The sequence below is a fragment of the Stenella coeruleoalba genome (assembly GCF_951394435.1).
Source record: "Stenella coeruleoalba genome assembly, chromosome: 10".
Taxonomy (NCBI): domain Eukaryota; kingdom Metazoa; phylum Chordata; class Mammalia; order Artiodactyla; family Delphinidae; genus Stenella; species Stenella coeruleoalba.
In genome coordinates, this window is record NC_137156.1 from 81,166,655 (window position 1) to 81,183,228 (window position 16,574).

Consider the following 16,574-nt stretch of genomic DNA (forward strand, 5'->3'; position numbering starts at 1 on the left):
AGAGAAGCCACCGCAATGAGAAGTCTGCACATCGCAACGAAGAATAGCCCCCGCTCATCACAACTAGAGAAAGCCTGCATGCAGCAATGAAGACCCAACGCAGCCAAAAATACATAAATGAATAAATAAATTTATTTTTTTTAAAAAGACATAGTCACAGCCACCCCAGCCTTCAGCAACCACCACCCCGATCAGTCAGCAGCCATCGACATGAAGGCAAGTCCCTCCACCAGCAAAAAAGCTCAGGTGATGGTTAGCATTTTTTAGCAAGGAAGTATTTTTCAATTAAGATAAATACATTGTTCTTTTATTTATTTTTTTTAACTTTAAACAATTTTTATTACACAAAGGTTGTCACATAATTGGATATTGCTCTACTCTGTACACAATTATTCTTACTCTCCACAGAAAGGCTGCTTCTTAGCTTCTCATCTGTTGATGGCAATCACTAAAATCCTGATTTTAACAGAATAGTAGTAAAAATGCCTCAGTGATTTAAGTTGAAAGCAGTACATTGGTTCATGGCTCTTATACTCATTTACCAGGAATGTACAAATGTCTTTATTCAAAAATACAAAATAAATTATCTGTAGGCATGGACAATGACAGCAGTAAACCATTCTATGTTGTCAACTGAAACCAGTAACTGATGGTTATAGTGATTTTCTTAAACATCAGCCAGCCTTTTCTTCAGTCATCTCCTTCAACTGACCTCTCAAAGTTATTGGTGAGGAACGCTGCCTCGAGCTTCCTCTCACAGCTCATTAATGATGGTAAAGCCCTATTCTAGGAATTAGAACATGCCACCTCCCATCCCACCTCCCATTCCACCCATTCTGCCCATTCCAGGATCCTTCTCTTCTTTAGGAATTTCTGTGACTACAACTTCTGCTGTAGTTAACAGAGAGGCCACTCCAGCAGCATCCAGTAATGCAGTTCTTACAACCTTAGTTGGATCAATGATTCCTTTTTCCACCATATTCACAAAATCTCCAAGCATAGCATCTTAACCAACTTCTGAAGAACTTTGCAAAATTTTCTCAACTATCAATGATCCTTCGACACCTGCATTTTTAGCAATGGTCATTGCAGGAATTTTGAGTGCTTTTTTAATAATTTCTATACCAATTTTTTGATCTTCATTAGCTGGAGTTATTGAATCCAAGGCTGGAAGGCACCGAAGCAGGGCACAGTCCTCTCCCAAAACAATGCCTTCTTCAACAGCAGCTCGTGTAGCATTAAGGGCATCTGTAACTTTGTCTTTCTTTTCATTCACTTCAACATCACTTGTCCCACCAACCTTTAGCACAGCAACACCATCTGAGAGTTTTGCCAGACGTTCATTCAATTTTTCCTTTTCATATTCACTAGTTGTAATATCTAACTGCTCGATGATTTCTTGAATACGCTTTTCAATTTGAGCCTTGTCACCTTTTCCTTTCAAGAGCTTGGCATCATCTTTGGTCACAATGACCTCTCCAACTTTTCCTAAGTCATGAGGCTGACCATCTTCAAGATTTAGAGTTAGTCCTTCTTCTCCAAATACTGCACCACCAGTAGCAATAGCCATGTCTTTAAGCTGGTTCTTTCTATTGTCACCAAAACCTGGAGCTTTGACTGCTACAACCTGAAGACCAACTTTCAGCCTATTCAAAACGAGTGTACTTAGAGCTTCTCCGTCCACGTCTTCAGCAATTATGACCAAGGGCTTACGGTGAGCATTGGCAATTTCAAGAGCAGGAACAATGGACTGGACACTAGAAATTTTCTTTTCACTTAACAGAACATAGGCATCTTGGAATTCACATTTCTGACCTTTTGATGTATTAATTATGGAGAGATAATACCCTCTATCAAACTTCATACCTTCAATAATTTCTAATTCATCATTCAGTGTTTTTCCATCCTTTACTGTGATAACGCCCTTTCTTCCAACCTTTTTCATCGCATCAGAAATGATGCTACCGATTTCTTTGTCTCCATTTGCAGAAATCGTAGCAACCTGGGAGATCTCTTCCGGGGTTGTCACAGGTTTAGACTGCTTCTTAAGTTCAGCAAGTACAGCATCAACAGCTAACATCACACCTCTCCTGATTTCCACGGGATTAGCACCTTTGCTAATCTTCTCGAAGCCTTCCTTAGCAATGGAGCGTGCCAGTACAGTCACAGTAGTGGTGCCATCCCCAGCCTCTTCGTTTGTGTTATTGGCAACATCTTGAACAAGTTTCGCGCCAATATTTTTATATTTATCCTTTAAGTCAATGGACTTTGCAACAGTCACACCATCTTTTGTCACTTTGGGACTTCCCCAACTCTGTTCAATAATCACCGTCCTTCCCTTTGGCCCCATAGTAACGGCTACAGCATCAGCTAAAAGGTCTACACCTTGAAGCATTAAGGCTCGGGCATCTGCACCAAATTTTACGCCTTTGGCATAAGCCCGAGTGAGATGAGGAGCCAGTGCCCTGGACACTGGCCTAATCTGGCGAAGGACTGCGGGCAATCGAAGCATTTCTTGGGCAGCGGCACGGCTAGTGGGCGACGAGACAGGCCGTCGGTGACGAGTGACATTGTTCTTTTAGACATAATGCTATTGCACACTTAATGGACTATGGTATAGTATAAACATAACTATTGGCATTAGGAAGCCAAAAATTCCTAGCAACTTGGTTTATTGCGATGTTCACTTTATTGCAATGGTCTGGAACCGAACCCGCAGTGTCTCTGAGGTATGCCTATATTGGCATAATGTAATCAAAATGGCTGAAACCCCTTTTTTGTTCTATATGCCTTATATGACTTACAAGGAGGTTAAATGTTCTGCATTTGTTTGAGCAGCACCTATACTTCTTCATACAGGCACTTATTCACTCAAAAATATTTACTGAGTGCCTACTATGTGATGACAGTTTTCTAAGCAGTAGGTACTGATTCAGCCATTCATTCAATAAATATTTACTGAGCACCTAATATGTACCAGACAGGTGAGCTTCCAAGGAAAATGTAGTCAACGAAATGAATGAAAGCTCTATTCTCATGGAGCTTCCATGTTAGTGGAGCAATACAAAAATGAAGAAAATAGAGTCTTTGAATAGTAGAGGTGCTGTGCAGGGCAAGCTAAAGGGAATTGGGATGCCCTGAGTTGGGACTGGTATTTTGTGTAAAGGAGTCAGGGAAGGCCTCATGGCTAGGTTCATATCTGATCAGAAACCTGAAGGAAGTCAGAGAGTGGACCATGTGGCCATCTGGGAGACAGTGTTCCAGGTGGAGGGACCAGCACGGGCAAAGGCCCTGGGGTGGAGCATGCTTGGTATGGCATGAAAATACAAAGGTGAAAACACTAGACACTGGTTTTACCTTCTTGGATTGTAGAGTCTGGTTGTGGAGGCAGAGAGTAATCAAATATCTCCCACATAGATGTCTAATTCTGAAGAGCCCATGTGCCAAGAGGGAAGCACAGATGGGGCTGGAAGATCCTATAAAAATAGCTGATCGAATCTCAGGGAAGGATTCCCTTAGGAAGTGTAGTTTAAACTGAAATCCAAAGAAGAAAGCGAGGTTAACCTGGTGAAGGGGAAGGAGGTGGTAGGGTATTAGGGAGGCTATTTCCTGTATAGGGAACAGTGTGTGATCGAAGTATGTGTGTTCAGAGGGGTAGATGGGATCAGGGCTGGTTTAGGACATAAAAGATCCAGGCATCTGCCTTGCAGAGAATGAGGGGGAAAGCGTCCTTGATAAGCAGGAGGGTATGAGCAGGGGACAAATCGCAGAGGGTTTCTGCAGTTTGTAATTACTTAACTGTTTAAATGAGTATGTTTACTGTCTGCCTTCCCTGCTGGAGCAAGTTCCAGGGGGCCAGGACCCTGTCTCCTTTCACTACACTATCCCCAGCTCGTACCCCAGGTGTGGCCCCCTGCAAGGGCACGGTTTGTATTTGTGGGCTCCGTGGCTGGCTAATATCTCCAGCAATCTCACAACCAGCTGAGAGCCTCAGTGGTAACAAGCAGCTCGCATTTTGTGAGTAGTTGGCTCTGTCAGATTCTGGGTTCAGAAAAGGCCAGCAAACTCGGCAGTATTCAAAGCTGAGATTTACGTTTCAAAATCGCAGATAAAAGCCGACTGTGACCATGGAGCTCTCCTCCCACGGAGAAGCAGAGTCCAAATGGCACTGTTCTCCCTTTGTCATACTAAGATGACGTTTTCATCTTGACTTGGTGATAGTGTACTTCTAGGATGGGTGCTCATTGCATAGTATTAAAGAGTCAAACTGTCAGACGAGAAAACAATATTGTTTTTTTATTTCAAGAACGTGTGATGGGGCTTCCCTGGTGGTGCAGTCGTTGAGAGTCCGCCTGCCGATACAGGGGACACGGGTTCGTGCTCCGTTCCGGGGGTATCCCACATACCGCGGAGCGGCTGGGCCCGTGAGCCATGGCCGCTGAGCCTGCGCGTCCGGAGCCTGTGCTCCGCAACGGGAGAAGCCACAGCAGTGAGAGGCCCGTGTACCGCAAAAAAACAAAAACAAAAACAAAAAAACGTGTGATGTTATCTAAGACACCGGTTGCCCAGCCAGTAGACTGATTGCCAAGGCATCTTCACTGTGAGAAAAAAAAAAAAAAAAAAGGGAGGGGGTGTATAGCATAACTCTGGGACAAAGTGCAGAGATTTAGCCAAGCCCTCATTTTTGCAAAGCTGAAGATCAACTTTTGGGGGACAATTCCTGGTATTTCCTATCAGCCTCTACTCCCCGGTTCTTCCTTCCCAATCCTGCATTTGAGGCTGCCTGTGGTACGAGGGAAGTGAATTCTACCCTCCCCAGGGTAGGAGCAGGGAAGCCAGGTGCAGCCCATTCTGTTCACCTGGCCACAGTCACGGATGCCTGGCTGCACGTGGGAGCTAGGCTGGTTCCTGGAGCGAACCTCGGGCGCTGCACTTGGAATGCTGGGACAGAGGCTTCCTTCATGCTGGGCTGCGTGGTAGCGGCAGCACCTGGAACAGCAGTGGTGATTTTTGCCACCAATAGGGCATGCCACCCTGGGGCCAGTGCTAGTTCAGAGGAGGCCAGATTGAGAGAATTGAATGGAGAGAGCGGTGAAGCCCCAAAAGATGGTGAACCTCAGAATCAAATTGCACCTGAATCCTGCCATGTTTCTGGACTCGTCCATGAAGTAAGTCCATACATTCTGTTTATTATTGAAATTGAGACTTCTGTATGTGGTGGCCAAATCTTCCTAGATGGTAAAGGTAATAGAAATGCAGAAACAATTTTCTGTCCTCTAAAAGTATAGTAGCATGTACAGGAAATCAGAATGCAGGTGTAATTGCTGCAAGATCCATATTCTCCTAATTATTTTTAAGTGAAATCTTCCAAGAGTTAACGCCTTAAGTATGTTAATGACATTTTGAATAAGTAAACATACATGTTTTCTTAAAAACGACAACAGTATGAAGGGGTAGACAGTGAGAAGGGCATCTCCATCTCATTCTTCTCAGTTCTCTTCCCCAAAGGCAACATTTTAATTCCTTTACAGGCTTCTTATATGTACTTCTTACGATAGTCTGTACATAGATCTCCCTTTTAATTTACACAAATGCTGCTATATGCTGTCAGCATTTTGCTTTTTTTGCTCACAAATATATCTCAGAGGTTGTTCCATATCAGAAAAGATATAAGCTGCTTTCTTATTCTTTTTTTTGCTTCCTTATTTTTTATTTCAATTGAAATATAGTTGATGGGCAATATTACGTTTCAGATTTTTTTTTAATGAAAAAGCTGCTTCTTAAATATGGCTACGTGGCTAGGAATTTTTCATTCTTCATTTCACTGCTACCTGCAAACAAGGGTGAGTAAATCAGTTGGTTTAATCAGTGAAATGAAACAATGGTAGCAAACACCTTTCATATACTAATGAGGAAATTCATTTAAAATTATTAAACAGCGAGCTTCCCTGGTGGCACAGTGGTTGAGAGTCCGCCTGCCGACTCAGGGGACGCGGGTTCATGCCCCGGTCTGGGGGGATCCCACGTGCCGCGGAGCAGCTGCGCCGGTGAGCCATGGCCGCTGAGCCTGCGCATCCGGAGCCTGTGCTCCGCAACGGGAGAGGCCGCAGCGGTGAGCGGCCCGCGTACCGCAAAAAAAAAAAAAAAAAAATTATGAAACAGCTCCAGACTATTCCATTGTTTGGTTCTGTGCTTAATTTAACCAAGCTCCCATAGAGAGTCATTTAGGCTGTAACCTTTAGCTACTTTACACAAAGCTGCAACAAATATTATGTATGCTCCTTTGTTTGAAAGCTGTATAAAATGTTCTCAACAACAGTCTATATAAATATAGGCTGTTCAATCAAAAGTTTTAAACCTGAGACTGAATACAAGAATCAAAAATTGTTTTTTGTTAACTTTTTTTGTGTGTGTGTTAACCTTCCCCCCCCCCCACAACAAATAGATGGATTCTTTTTTTTAAAAAAAATTGAATTATAGGGGCTTCCCCGGTGGTGCAGTGGTTAGGAATCTGCCTGCCAATGCAGGGGACATGGGTTCGAGCCCTGGTCTAGGAGGATCCCACGTGCCGCGGAGCAACTAAGCCCATGCGCCATTACTGAGCCGGCGCTCTAGAGCCCGCAAGCCACAACTACTGAAGCCGGCGTGCCTAGAGCCCGTGCTCCGCAACGGGAGAGGCCACCGCAGTGAGAGGCCTGCGCACCAGAATGAAGGGCGGCCCCCACTTGATGCAGCTAGAGGGAGCCCGCGCACAGCAACGAAGACCCAGCACAGCCAAAGATAAATTTTTTAAAAATTTGAATTATAGTTGATTTACAATATACTGATAGTTTCAGGTGTACAGCAAAGTAATTCAGTTATATATATATATATATATATATTTGATTCATTTACATTATATTGATGTTATTACAAGATATTGAATACAGTTCCCTGTGCTGTACAGTAAATCCTTGTTGTTTATTTTATATGTAGTAGTGTGTATCTGCTAATCCCATACTCCCAATTTATCTCCCCACTGCTCTCCCCCTTGGTTATCATAAGGTTGTTTTCTATGTCTGTGAGTTTGTTTCTGTTTTGTTAAGTTCATTTGTGTTATTTTTTAGATTCCACATATAAGTGATATCATATGATATTTGTCTTTCTCTCTCTGGCTTACTTCACTTAGCATGATAATCTCTATGTCCAGGTGGATTCCTTTTTCTCACTCATCCATCCATCCATTCATTCAACAAATAGTTTTTGTTTTATTTTGTTTTGTTTTTTGCGGTACGCGGATCTCTCACTGTTGCGGCCTCTCCTGTTGTGGAGCACAGGCTCTGGACGCGCAGGCTCAGCGGCCATGGCTCACGGGCCCAACCGCTCCGCGGCATGTGGGATCCTCCCGGACCAGGGCTCGAACCCGTGTCCCCTGAATCGGCAGGTGGACCCTCAACCACTGTGCCACCAGGGAAGCCCAACAAATGGTTATAGAGGACTCACTATGTGCCAGGGAATATTTTGGTGCTGATCCTTACCTCAAGGGCCTAACATGACATGTTCATTGGAGAAGAAGATAATAGGTCCAATGGACGGCCAATCATCTGTGGTTATTTATACACATTAATATTTAAGTGACTTTAGTTGTAACAGCTTCACAGTTATTTCAGTACAAACCAACTCAGTCTTGGACCTGTATCACAAGGGGTCATGTCTATGCTAGGTCAGTCAATATTTCTAGGTGATAAAAGCAAGGGACCAACAGACCCTTTCTAGGGAGAGCATTCCCTACAATCTCTTACTGCAAGAAACAGCTCCAAGCCATTCATTAAGCATCAATGCCCATGTAGCTTCCCTGTAGCCCCAGCTCTGTGGCCTTGGCTGATTGGACCAGGGGTGGGCATGGGACCTCAGGGCAACCAGTTTATAGGTTGGCTGGCGGCCTATGATCTGGCCTGACTCCAAAGCTTTGTCCAGTAGGAATGCTGGTAACAACTTGCCCCAATCAGATCCTTTTGAATTGAGATACAGAGAAAATAAAACAAATGTTAGCTACGGAAGTAAAACCAAAGGAGAGGAGAAGCCTAGTCATGTAACTGTTGAAGTCAAGGTTTCCAAACGCAGTGACTAGCCAGAGTTAACCAGGTCAGGTCTGGTCTAGGGCAATGGTTCTCAAACTTGCCACAGACAGTCCATGCTTCTGGACTCTTCCAGTAAGTCAGTCTATATGTTCCACTTCTTGTTTATCTTGAGACTTCTGTTTAATTGGTGACTGTTGTCTGAATCATCCTAGATGGTAAAGGTGATGGAAATCCAGAAACAATCTTCTCCCCTTGCCTGGAGGACCTGTTAAAACAGAGATGCTTGTTGCACCATCAGAATTTCTGATTCAGTGGGTCTGGGGGGTGGTGCTGAGAATTTGCATTGCTAACAAATTCCTAGTTGACACTGATGCTGGTGATCCAAGGACCACACTTTGAGAACCATAGCTCTAGGGAAATCTTCCATCTATTCAGGTCTCTGTGAAATAAGATGGGTCCTCTTCTTACCGTTAGGCTAGAGCGTTCCATTTTCTGGGTCCCTGGGAGATCATTCTACCACAGAGCTGAAATTCCTGATTGCCTTTTTTTTTTTCAGGTCTTTTTGACATCTCCACATTTCTGAGTGAGTCCTTACCACATTACGGGCCCCCAAAATAGAACATAGTAATTAGGTATCATTTATTGAGCCTGTACTCTGTACAAATAGAAAGCATTCAGTAAATGATAACTAGATGTTCACTAGGGAATTGCAATGACTCATAAATATTTTGTCCCTAAATTCACTACTGCAATATTGTTTACTTTGTATTTTTGTTTTTAGAAATTTAAATTTCCTCTTGATTCTTCCTGCCAATTATATAAGAACCAGATTTTGCTCAGCATTTGCAATTTTTCCTACAGTTGTAATGTTCCATCATGTCCTCAAAAATATTAAAACTCAGAGAAAATCAGAAGCAGCTCTAACAAATGAGACTGAACTCTTCCTTTGACCTAGATATACTGTTCCTGACAAATTAGTGTGTTATTAAAATGTTTTAACTCTGAGGACATCTGTGATCACATTTATTACAAACAGAAATAGGAAGATCTATTGGAAGTTTATTTATATCAGGTCCCATCTTAATAATCTCAGGTCTCTGGTTATGTCTTTTGTCAAACCTTAAAATGGAATATTTATTTTACGATTATTTCTCGTGTTTCTGCTCCACTGGACTCAGCTTTGTGAGCTCTGCAAGTGGGTCTATTTGTCCACCAGTTTTCTCTTAGCGCCTAACACAGGACAGGTGTTCAATAAATACTGGTGGATGTTATAGACTCAATGTTTGTGTCCCCCTCCCCACCAAATTTTGACTCCCAATGTGATGGGATTCAGAGGTGGAGGTAATTAGGTCATGGGGTGAAGCCCTCAGGAATGGAATTAGTGCCCTTATAAGAAAAGGTCAGGGAGCTCCCTTGCCCACTTTCCTTCATGTGAAGATACAAGGAGAAGGAGGCAGTATACAAGCCAGAAGAGGACCCTCAGCAGAACCTAACCATGCTGGCACCCTCATCTCAGACTCTAGCCTCCAAGACTGAGAAATAAATTTCTGTTGTTTATAAGCCACACAGTCTATGGCACTTTGTTATAGCAGCCCAAACAGACTAAGACAGTGAAACTGAATTACCCTGGCTGTACGCTTACCATTAAAAAGTGCTAAGGCAAGCATCATTTGTATCATATTAAACTAAAATAATAATGTGAACATAAGTAAAGTAGAATAATAAATTGAAAATAATGTAGCTCATTAAGTAAGCCAGTGAAAAAGGAGAAGCAACAAGGCTGGGAATTTCTTTATTCCTCATTCCATTGATAAGAACTCTGCCTGTGGCCAAGGACAAGTAGATTGTTCTGTTTAATCAGTGAAGTAAGGCAACCACCTTCAATTCATTTAAAACGATTTTGCTGCATATTCTGTAAAAGAAATATAAGAGAGCACATAATAAAAATGACAGTGTGATACACCAAAATGACCCCTTTTATCTCAAGACCTTGAGGCATTTTGCAAGTGATAATTATCTCTTATATCATCCCCTCTGAGGTAAGAATTCTTTTCCTCATTTATAACTGAGCCTCCATAAAATTATTCCCTCCCAAAGTCCCAAGTCATGGCTGCTCTTTGAATCCCTCACCTCCTGAGATATGTCTAAGTTAGCACATAAATCATATTGTTAAAGAAAACTTTAAATCAGGGCAAAAAGTTATGTTTGAGCTACCCAGAGAATAAGCTACTTAGGGATTTTAGATGTCAAGTAAAACTTTCCCAGTGATGAGTGGCAATGGGAACGCATTGGAAGAATTTTTTTTTTAATTTGCTTTTTTAAAAAAAAATTTTATTTATTTTTGGCTGCGTTGGGTCTTCGTTGCTGCAAGTGAGCTTTTTCTCTGGTTGCGGTGAGCGGGCTTCTCATTGCAGTGGCTTCTCTTGTTGCCCAGCACGGCCTCTAGGCGTGTGGGCTTCAGTAGCTGCAGCACGTGGGCTTAGTAGTTGTGGGTCATGGGCTCTAGAGCTCAGGTTCAGTAGTTGTGGCGCATGGGCCTAGTTGCTCCGTGGCAGGTGGGATCTTCCCGGACCAGGGCTCGAACCCGTGTCCCCTGCATTGACAGGAGGATTCCTAACCACTGAGCCACAAGGGAAGTCCTGGAAGAATTTTAACACAAAAATCTATTCAGTTCTACTTTGTATTTTAATGACGTTTTTAATATTTGGATGGCCTTAGAGGTGAATTGACTTCAAAACACCATCTGAAGTTGTAGGTGATCTGGAGCCAAAATAAAGAATATCTGACAAAGAATACGTTCTCAGAGGAATGATAATAAAATCCTAGACTGGGAGAATGTTCCATTTTATTGCCCAAATGCATAGAAATTTACCATGACAGATCAGAATTTTAATATCTGGTCACAAGGACATCATTCTTAATGATCCCCAGCTGCAGAGAGCATGTACTTGGAATTTTCATCCCTACCTTTGTGCTATTAGGGATCCTACATTTTAGATTTACAGAATTTTTAAACTTCTATTTGCAAAGAATTACAAGTATCAAAAAAAAATTACCAGGATAGTACAAAAAATCTCCACAATGCCCTTCACCTAGATTCACTCATTGTTAAAGTCTTGCCCTATTTACTTAGTCATTTGTCATATATAAAATATTTTCCCCAAACCATTTGTACTTATGTTGCGTTCATTATGCCACCTTACCCTTAAGTTCTTTAGTGTGTATTCCTAAGAACAAAACATTCTCTTACATAACTGCACTACAGTTACCCACTTCAGCTAATTAAACATTGATCAATACTTTTATTTAATCTACTGTCCACATTCCACTTTTGTTGACTGATCCAGTAAGGACCTTTATTGTATTTTTCTTCCACAGTACAGGATTCAGACCAAGATTGCATATTACATTTTGTTATTATGTCTCCTTTAATTTTGATCAATTCTTCAGTTGTTTTTTTTTATGACAGTGATATTTTTGAAGAACAGGTGTCCCTCTTTAAATAAGTTACATAGAAAAGAATTTTGGAGAAATGTAGGTTTAATGGTGGTGGTTATTGTTTTTCAGTTAACAGCTTTTTTTTTTTTTTTTTTTGCGGTACGCGGGCCTCTCACTGTTGTGGCCTCTCCCGTTGCGGAGCACAGGCTCCGGACTCGCAGGCTCAGTGGCCATGGCTCACGGGCCCAGCCGCTCCGCGGCATGTGGGATCCCCCCGGACCGGAGCACGAACCCGTGTCCCCGGCATCGGCAGGCAGACTCTCAACCACTGCGCCACCAGGGAAGCCAGTTAACAACTTTTTTAAAAAATTGAAGTATAGTTGATTTACAATGTTATGTTAGTTTCAGGTGTACAGCACCGTGATTTAATTTCAGGTGTAAGCACAGTGATTCAGTTTCATATATATGTGTGTGTGTGTGTGTGTGTGTGTGTGTGTGTGTGTGTGTGTATTCTTTTTCAGATTCTTTTCCCTTATAGGTTATTACAAAATATTGAGTATAGTCCCCTGTGCTATACAGCAGGGCTTTGTTGGTTATCTATTATAGATAGATAGATATAGTATAGTGTGTGTATATTAACCCCAACCTTTAATTTATACCTCCCAGTTAACAACTTTTGATGGTAACTGCAAGAAAAGGAGAGATGGGAATTGCATAACTTCTAATTCAGTACTGTCAGTGAAATTCATAACAAAGCCATTCGTGTGTAATGTGCTAAAGCAGTGCCTGGCACACCGTTACTGGCAAATAAGTGTCCTCAAGAGCACCTTTCTTCCCCCTTCCAAACATGTATGTTCCATGTGACGAGGGCCATATATGAGTCTTGTTGGTAGTTTCATCCTAATTATCTAACGCAATGGGTTGGTGTTGAGTAGACTCAGTAAAATGTTTGCTGAATGAATGACTCCTGCAGGGATGAGGTGTATTCAGATGTGTTAACTGGTACCATCTCTTTTTTCTTTAAAATTTCAGTCACCTAACGTAGTGACAAGGCACGAGGTAATTGAGCAGGTATTGAAAGCCTTCACCTTCTCATGGAAGTGGGTTTCACAGCAGATGTCAAGCATACTCCTGCAACAAATATTTTGTTTAGTTCCCAAATGCTTAAAATCCACTGACAATATAGTGTTCTGTTATCTTTAATGGTCATTATACATAATTTCCTTCTCTTTGTTCATTCCTTCTCTCCACATGTTAGGATACCAAAAACTCATTAACTTAAATTCAGATAAATTGAAACCTGTGGAGTTTTTGAAACATTCTCTGTCATCTGAACATGCTAAGCAAATTTTAAAAGTAAATAAACTGTGTAAGGGTGCCCGTTTCATTTACTTAAGGAAATCAATAGTGCTTTGCTGAGGCACTATTTACATACAAGTGATGGGTTAATTGCAAAGAGCTCTATACTATTACTTAGTTAGCAAATTGAGGGGACAGATTTAGGGGACTGCGTTTCTGTTTACTTGTTCTTATCCCCACACAGCCACATTTTAGCCACAGACAAAATGATTGATGCTAAGAGAGAAGGAACTAGCCTAGGGTCACACAGGTAGTAAGTGGCTCAGCTGGGATTTGGATCCAAGTCTTTAAGTTCCACCTTTGCTAGACCACTCTGTGCCAAACTAGTTTGAGTTGTATGAGTCCTTACAGCGCTGAGTCCCTGGTAGGCAAATTAAACCAACAAAGCAACTTCACCAAGAAAAAATTTTTTTTTTTTTTTTTTTTTTTTGCGGTACGCGGGCCTCTCACTGTTGTGGCCTCTCCCATTGCGGAGCACCGGCTCCGGACGCGCAGGCTCAGCGGCCATGGCTCACGGGCCCAGCCCCTCCGCGGCATGTGGGATCTTCCCGGACCGGGGCACGAACCCGTGTCCCCTGCATCGGCAGGCGGACTCTCAATCACTGCGCCACCAGGGAAGCCCACCAAGAAAAAATTTTTGAGAAAGAATTAAATATATGCTATTTCAAGGAAATCAATAATATAGTCCTTGGGGAAAAGTAGAACTTTAGCCTTTTTTCCCACTTATCGTAGGGTCATTTTTATTTTGAAATACAAGGTGGTGTGAGGGAGGAAGCCATTGTAATGTCTTTGGTCCTTAGAGCCTCTTATAGTACTAATTGCAGCCCTGAGTCCTTTAAAAGGAATAAAACAGTATTTCATTTAAAACTATCCTTTTCATCATTTTAGAGAAAGCTTCCTTCACATTGAGATAATGAGCTTTTCCAGCAAAATATGGTGGTGAAAGACTTTGCTTTTGAATTACCCACCTCGGAGCACATTTTGAGCAATTAGAACAGCTCCTGAGATAAAAGGAATCACCTGATAGAAAACACTTATTTGTGTCTAGAGAGAGTTACAATGAAGATTTCAGAGTAGCGTTACTTTCTGAATTTTCATTGTTTATCTCTGGTCAGCTAAGGATTAAATTCTTTCTTCATATTCTGACAACGTGCCCTTCAGAATGCTTAATGGCCCACTCTGCTTATAGTTGATTTTTTTATTTCTTTGAACATGTTTTTGTTTTTTACTGGGGGCCATAAGGTGATAAGTTATGGGAAGAATCTGTTAGGAGTGTGAAAGGAATTGTATTAACCTTAAAGGAAGACTTATGAAATGGTCCATCTACTCCTATCTTAAATGCTCCTTTTATATCTGTGACTTAAACCCTTCCTAAGTATGATTGGTTTCGTTTAAGTTATATGCATTTTCTCCTAACTGTGCGCCTCAAAAATGATGGAAAAGAAAACAGGACGTAAACCTCACTTTGCACTTGACCTGTATAAACTGATGAATGAATGTTGTAGAATAAGCATGTGCTTGTTCATAATAGCTGGGGTGAGATTGTCCTAACTGGCTGGCTGGTGGAGAGGCCAAGTGGTCATAGTCATGCAACTTAATATTTACTGAGCGGTTGCTATTTGCAGGCAGGAAGGAAAGCACTTCAGTTTCACTTAACCCTCACCTGAAACCTCAGAGGCAGTGACTATTATCAGTTTTGTAGATGAGCACAGTGAGGCCCAGAAAGGCTATGGGTGACAAATGCCCCACGGCTAATGATCCCATTCAATGTGACTCTAGAGGCTACACTTTATTTTGGATAGATCTCACTGGCACTTGTCAGAAGGGGGAATTAGAAGGGCATCGAGTAGATCCAACAAACTAGAGGAAGAACTGTTGCAGTAGTCCAGGTAGGAGGTGATGGGAGCTGGGACTAGAATTTTTTCTTATTTTTTTTTAACCCATTCCTCCCATCCTTCACCCCCCTCCCCCCACCTCTGGCAACCACCAATCTTCTGCTCTCTGTATCTATGATCTTGTTTTTTTGTTTTTTTGTTTTTCTATTCCCCATATAAGTAAGAGCATTTGATGATAGTCTCTCTGACTTATTTCACTTAGCATAATACCCTCAAGGTACATTTATGTTGCTGCAAATGGCAAGATTTAGTTCTATTTTGTGGCTGGATAATGTTCTACTGTACGTATATATGTGTGTGTATGTGTTTAAAAACATGGGGGTACATATATCTTTTCAAATTAGTGTCTTTGTTTTCTTCAGGTAAATACCCGGAAGTAGAATTTCTGGATCATATGGTGGTTGTATTTTTAATTTTTTGAGGAACCACTGTCCTGTTTTCCATAGTGGCTGTACCAGTTTACACTCCCATCAACACTTCTCCACATCCTTGTCAACACTTGTTATTTCTTGTCTTTTTGATAATACCCATTCTTACAGGTGTGAGGGGATATCTCATAGTGGTTTTGATTTGCATTTCCTGGGTGATTAATGGCTTTGAGCATCTTTTCACGTACCTGTTGGCCATCTGTATATCTTCTTTGGAAAAATATCTATTGTGCATATCTGCCCATTTTTTAATTAGATTTTCTTGGGGTTTTGCCACTGAGTTGATGAGTTCTTTGTATATTTTGGATATTAGCTCCTTATCAGATATAAAATTTGCAAATATTTTCTCCTATTCAGTAGATTGCCTTTCCATTTTGTTGATGGTTTCCTTTGCTCTACAGAAGCTTTATCATTTAATGTAGTCCCACTTATTTATTTTTGCTTTTGTTGCTTTTGCTTATGTTGTCAGATTCAAAAAATCATCATCAAGACCTACATCAAGGAGATTATTGCCTATGTTTTCTTCTAGGAGTTATATGGTTTCAAGTTTTATGTTCAAGTGTTTACCTTTTTGAGTAATTTTTGTGTATGGTATAAGACAGTGGTCAAGTTTCACTCTTTTGCGTGTGGCTGTCCAGTTTTCCCAGCACCATTTATTGAAGAGACTGTCCTTTTCCCATTGGATATTTTTGGCTCCTTTGTTGTAAATTAATTGACCATATATTCATGGGTTTATTTCTGGGCTCTCTACTCTATTTCATTGATCTATATATCTGTTTTTATGCCAATACCATACTGTTTTGATTACTATAGCTTTGTAATATAGTTTGAAACCAAGAAGCATGATGTCCTCAGCTTTGTTCTTCTTACTGATGTTGCTTTGGCTATTTGTGGTCTTTTGTGTTTCCATATGAATTTTAGGATTATTTATTCTATTTCTTTTTTTAATACATTCTTTAAAAATTCATTTTATTTTTTTATTATTTTTGGTTGCGTTGGGTCTTCATTGCTGCACGCAGGTTTTCTTTAGTTGTGGTGATTGGGGGCTACTCTTTGTTGCTGTGTGTGGGCTTCTCATTGCAGTGGCTTCTCTTGTTGTGGAGCATGAGCTCTAGGCATGCGGTCTTCAGTAGTCATGGCATGCAGGCTTTAGTAGCTGTAGCTTGTGGGCTCTAGAGCGCAGGCTCAGTAGTTGTGGAACACAGCCTTAGTTGCTCCATGGCATGTGGGATCTTCCCGAACCAGGGCTCGAACCTGTGTCCCCTGCATTGGCAGGCAGACTCTTAACCACTGTACCACCAGGGAAGCCCTATTCTATTTCTTTGAAGAATGCCATTGGAACTTTGATAGGGCTTATATTGAATCTGTAGATTGCTTTGGGTAGTATGGACATG

At 41.5% G+C, this 16,574-nt stretch overlaps 2 protein-coding genes across 7 annotated transcripts in view; one reads left to right on the forward strand and one right to left on the reverse strand.

Annotated features, from left to right (window-relative positions):
- Positions 1 to 16,574, forward strand: part of SLC25A26 (solute carrier family 25 member 26) — a 314,287-nt gene that overhangs the window by 20,525 nt on the left and 277,188 nt on the right. The gene's annotated exons all lie outside the window — the stretch shown is intronic.
- Positions 253 to 2,658, reverse strand: LOC307193111 (60 kDa heat shock protein, mitochondrial-like). Its single transcript, XM_079934645.1, has one exon. The coding sequence runs from the start codon at positions 2,510 to 2,512 to the stop codon at positions 1,007 to 1,009; it is 1,506 nt and encodes a 501-aa protein (XP_079790771.1). The 5' UTR covers positions 2,513 to 2,658; the 3' UTR covers positions 253 to 1,006.

Coding starts and splice junctions, on each gene's coding strand:
- LOC307193111 (XM_079934645.1), bottom strand. CDS start 2,512: ATGCTTCGATTGCCCGCAGTCCTTCGCCAGATTAGGCCAGTGTCCAGG.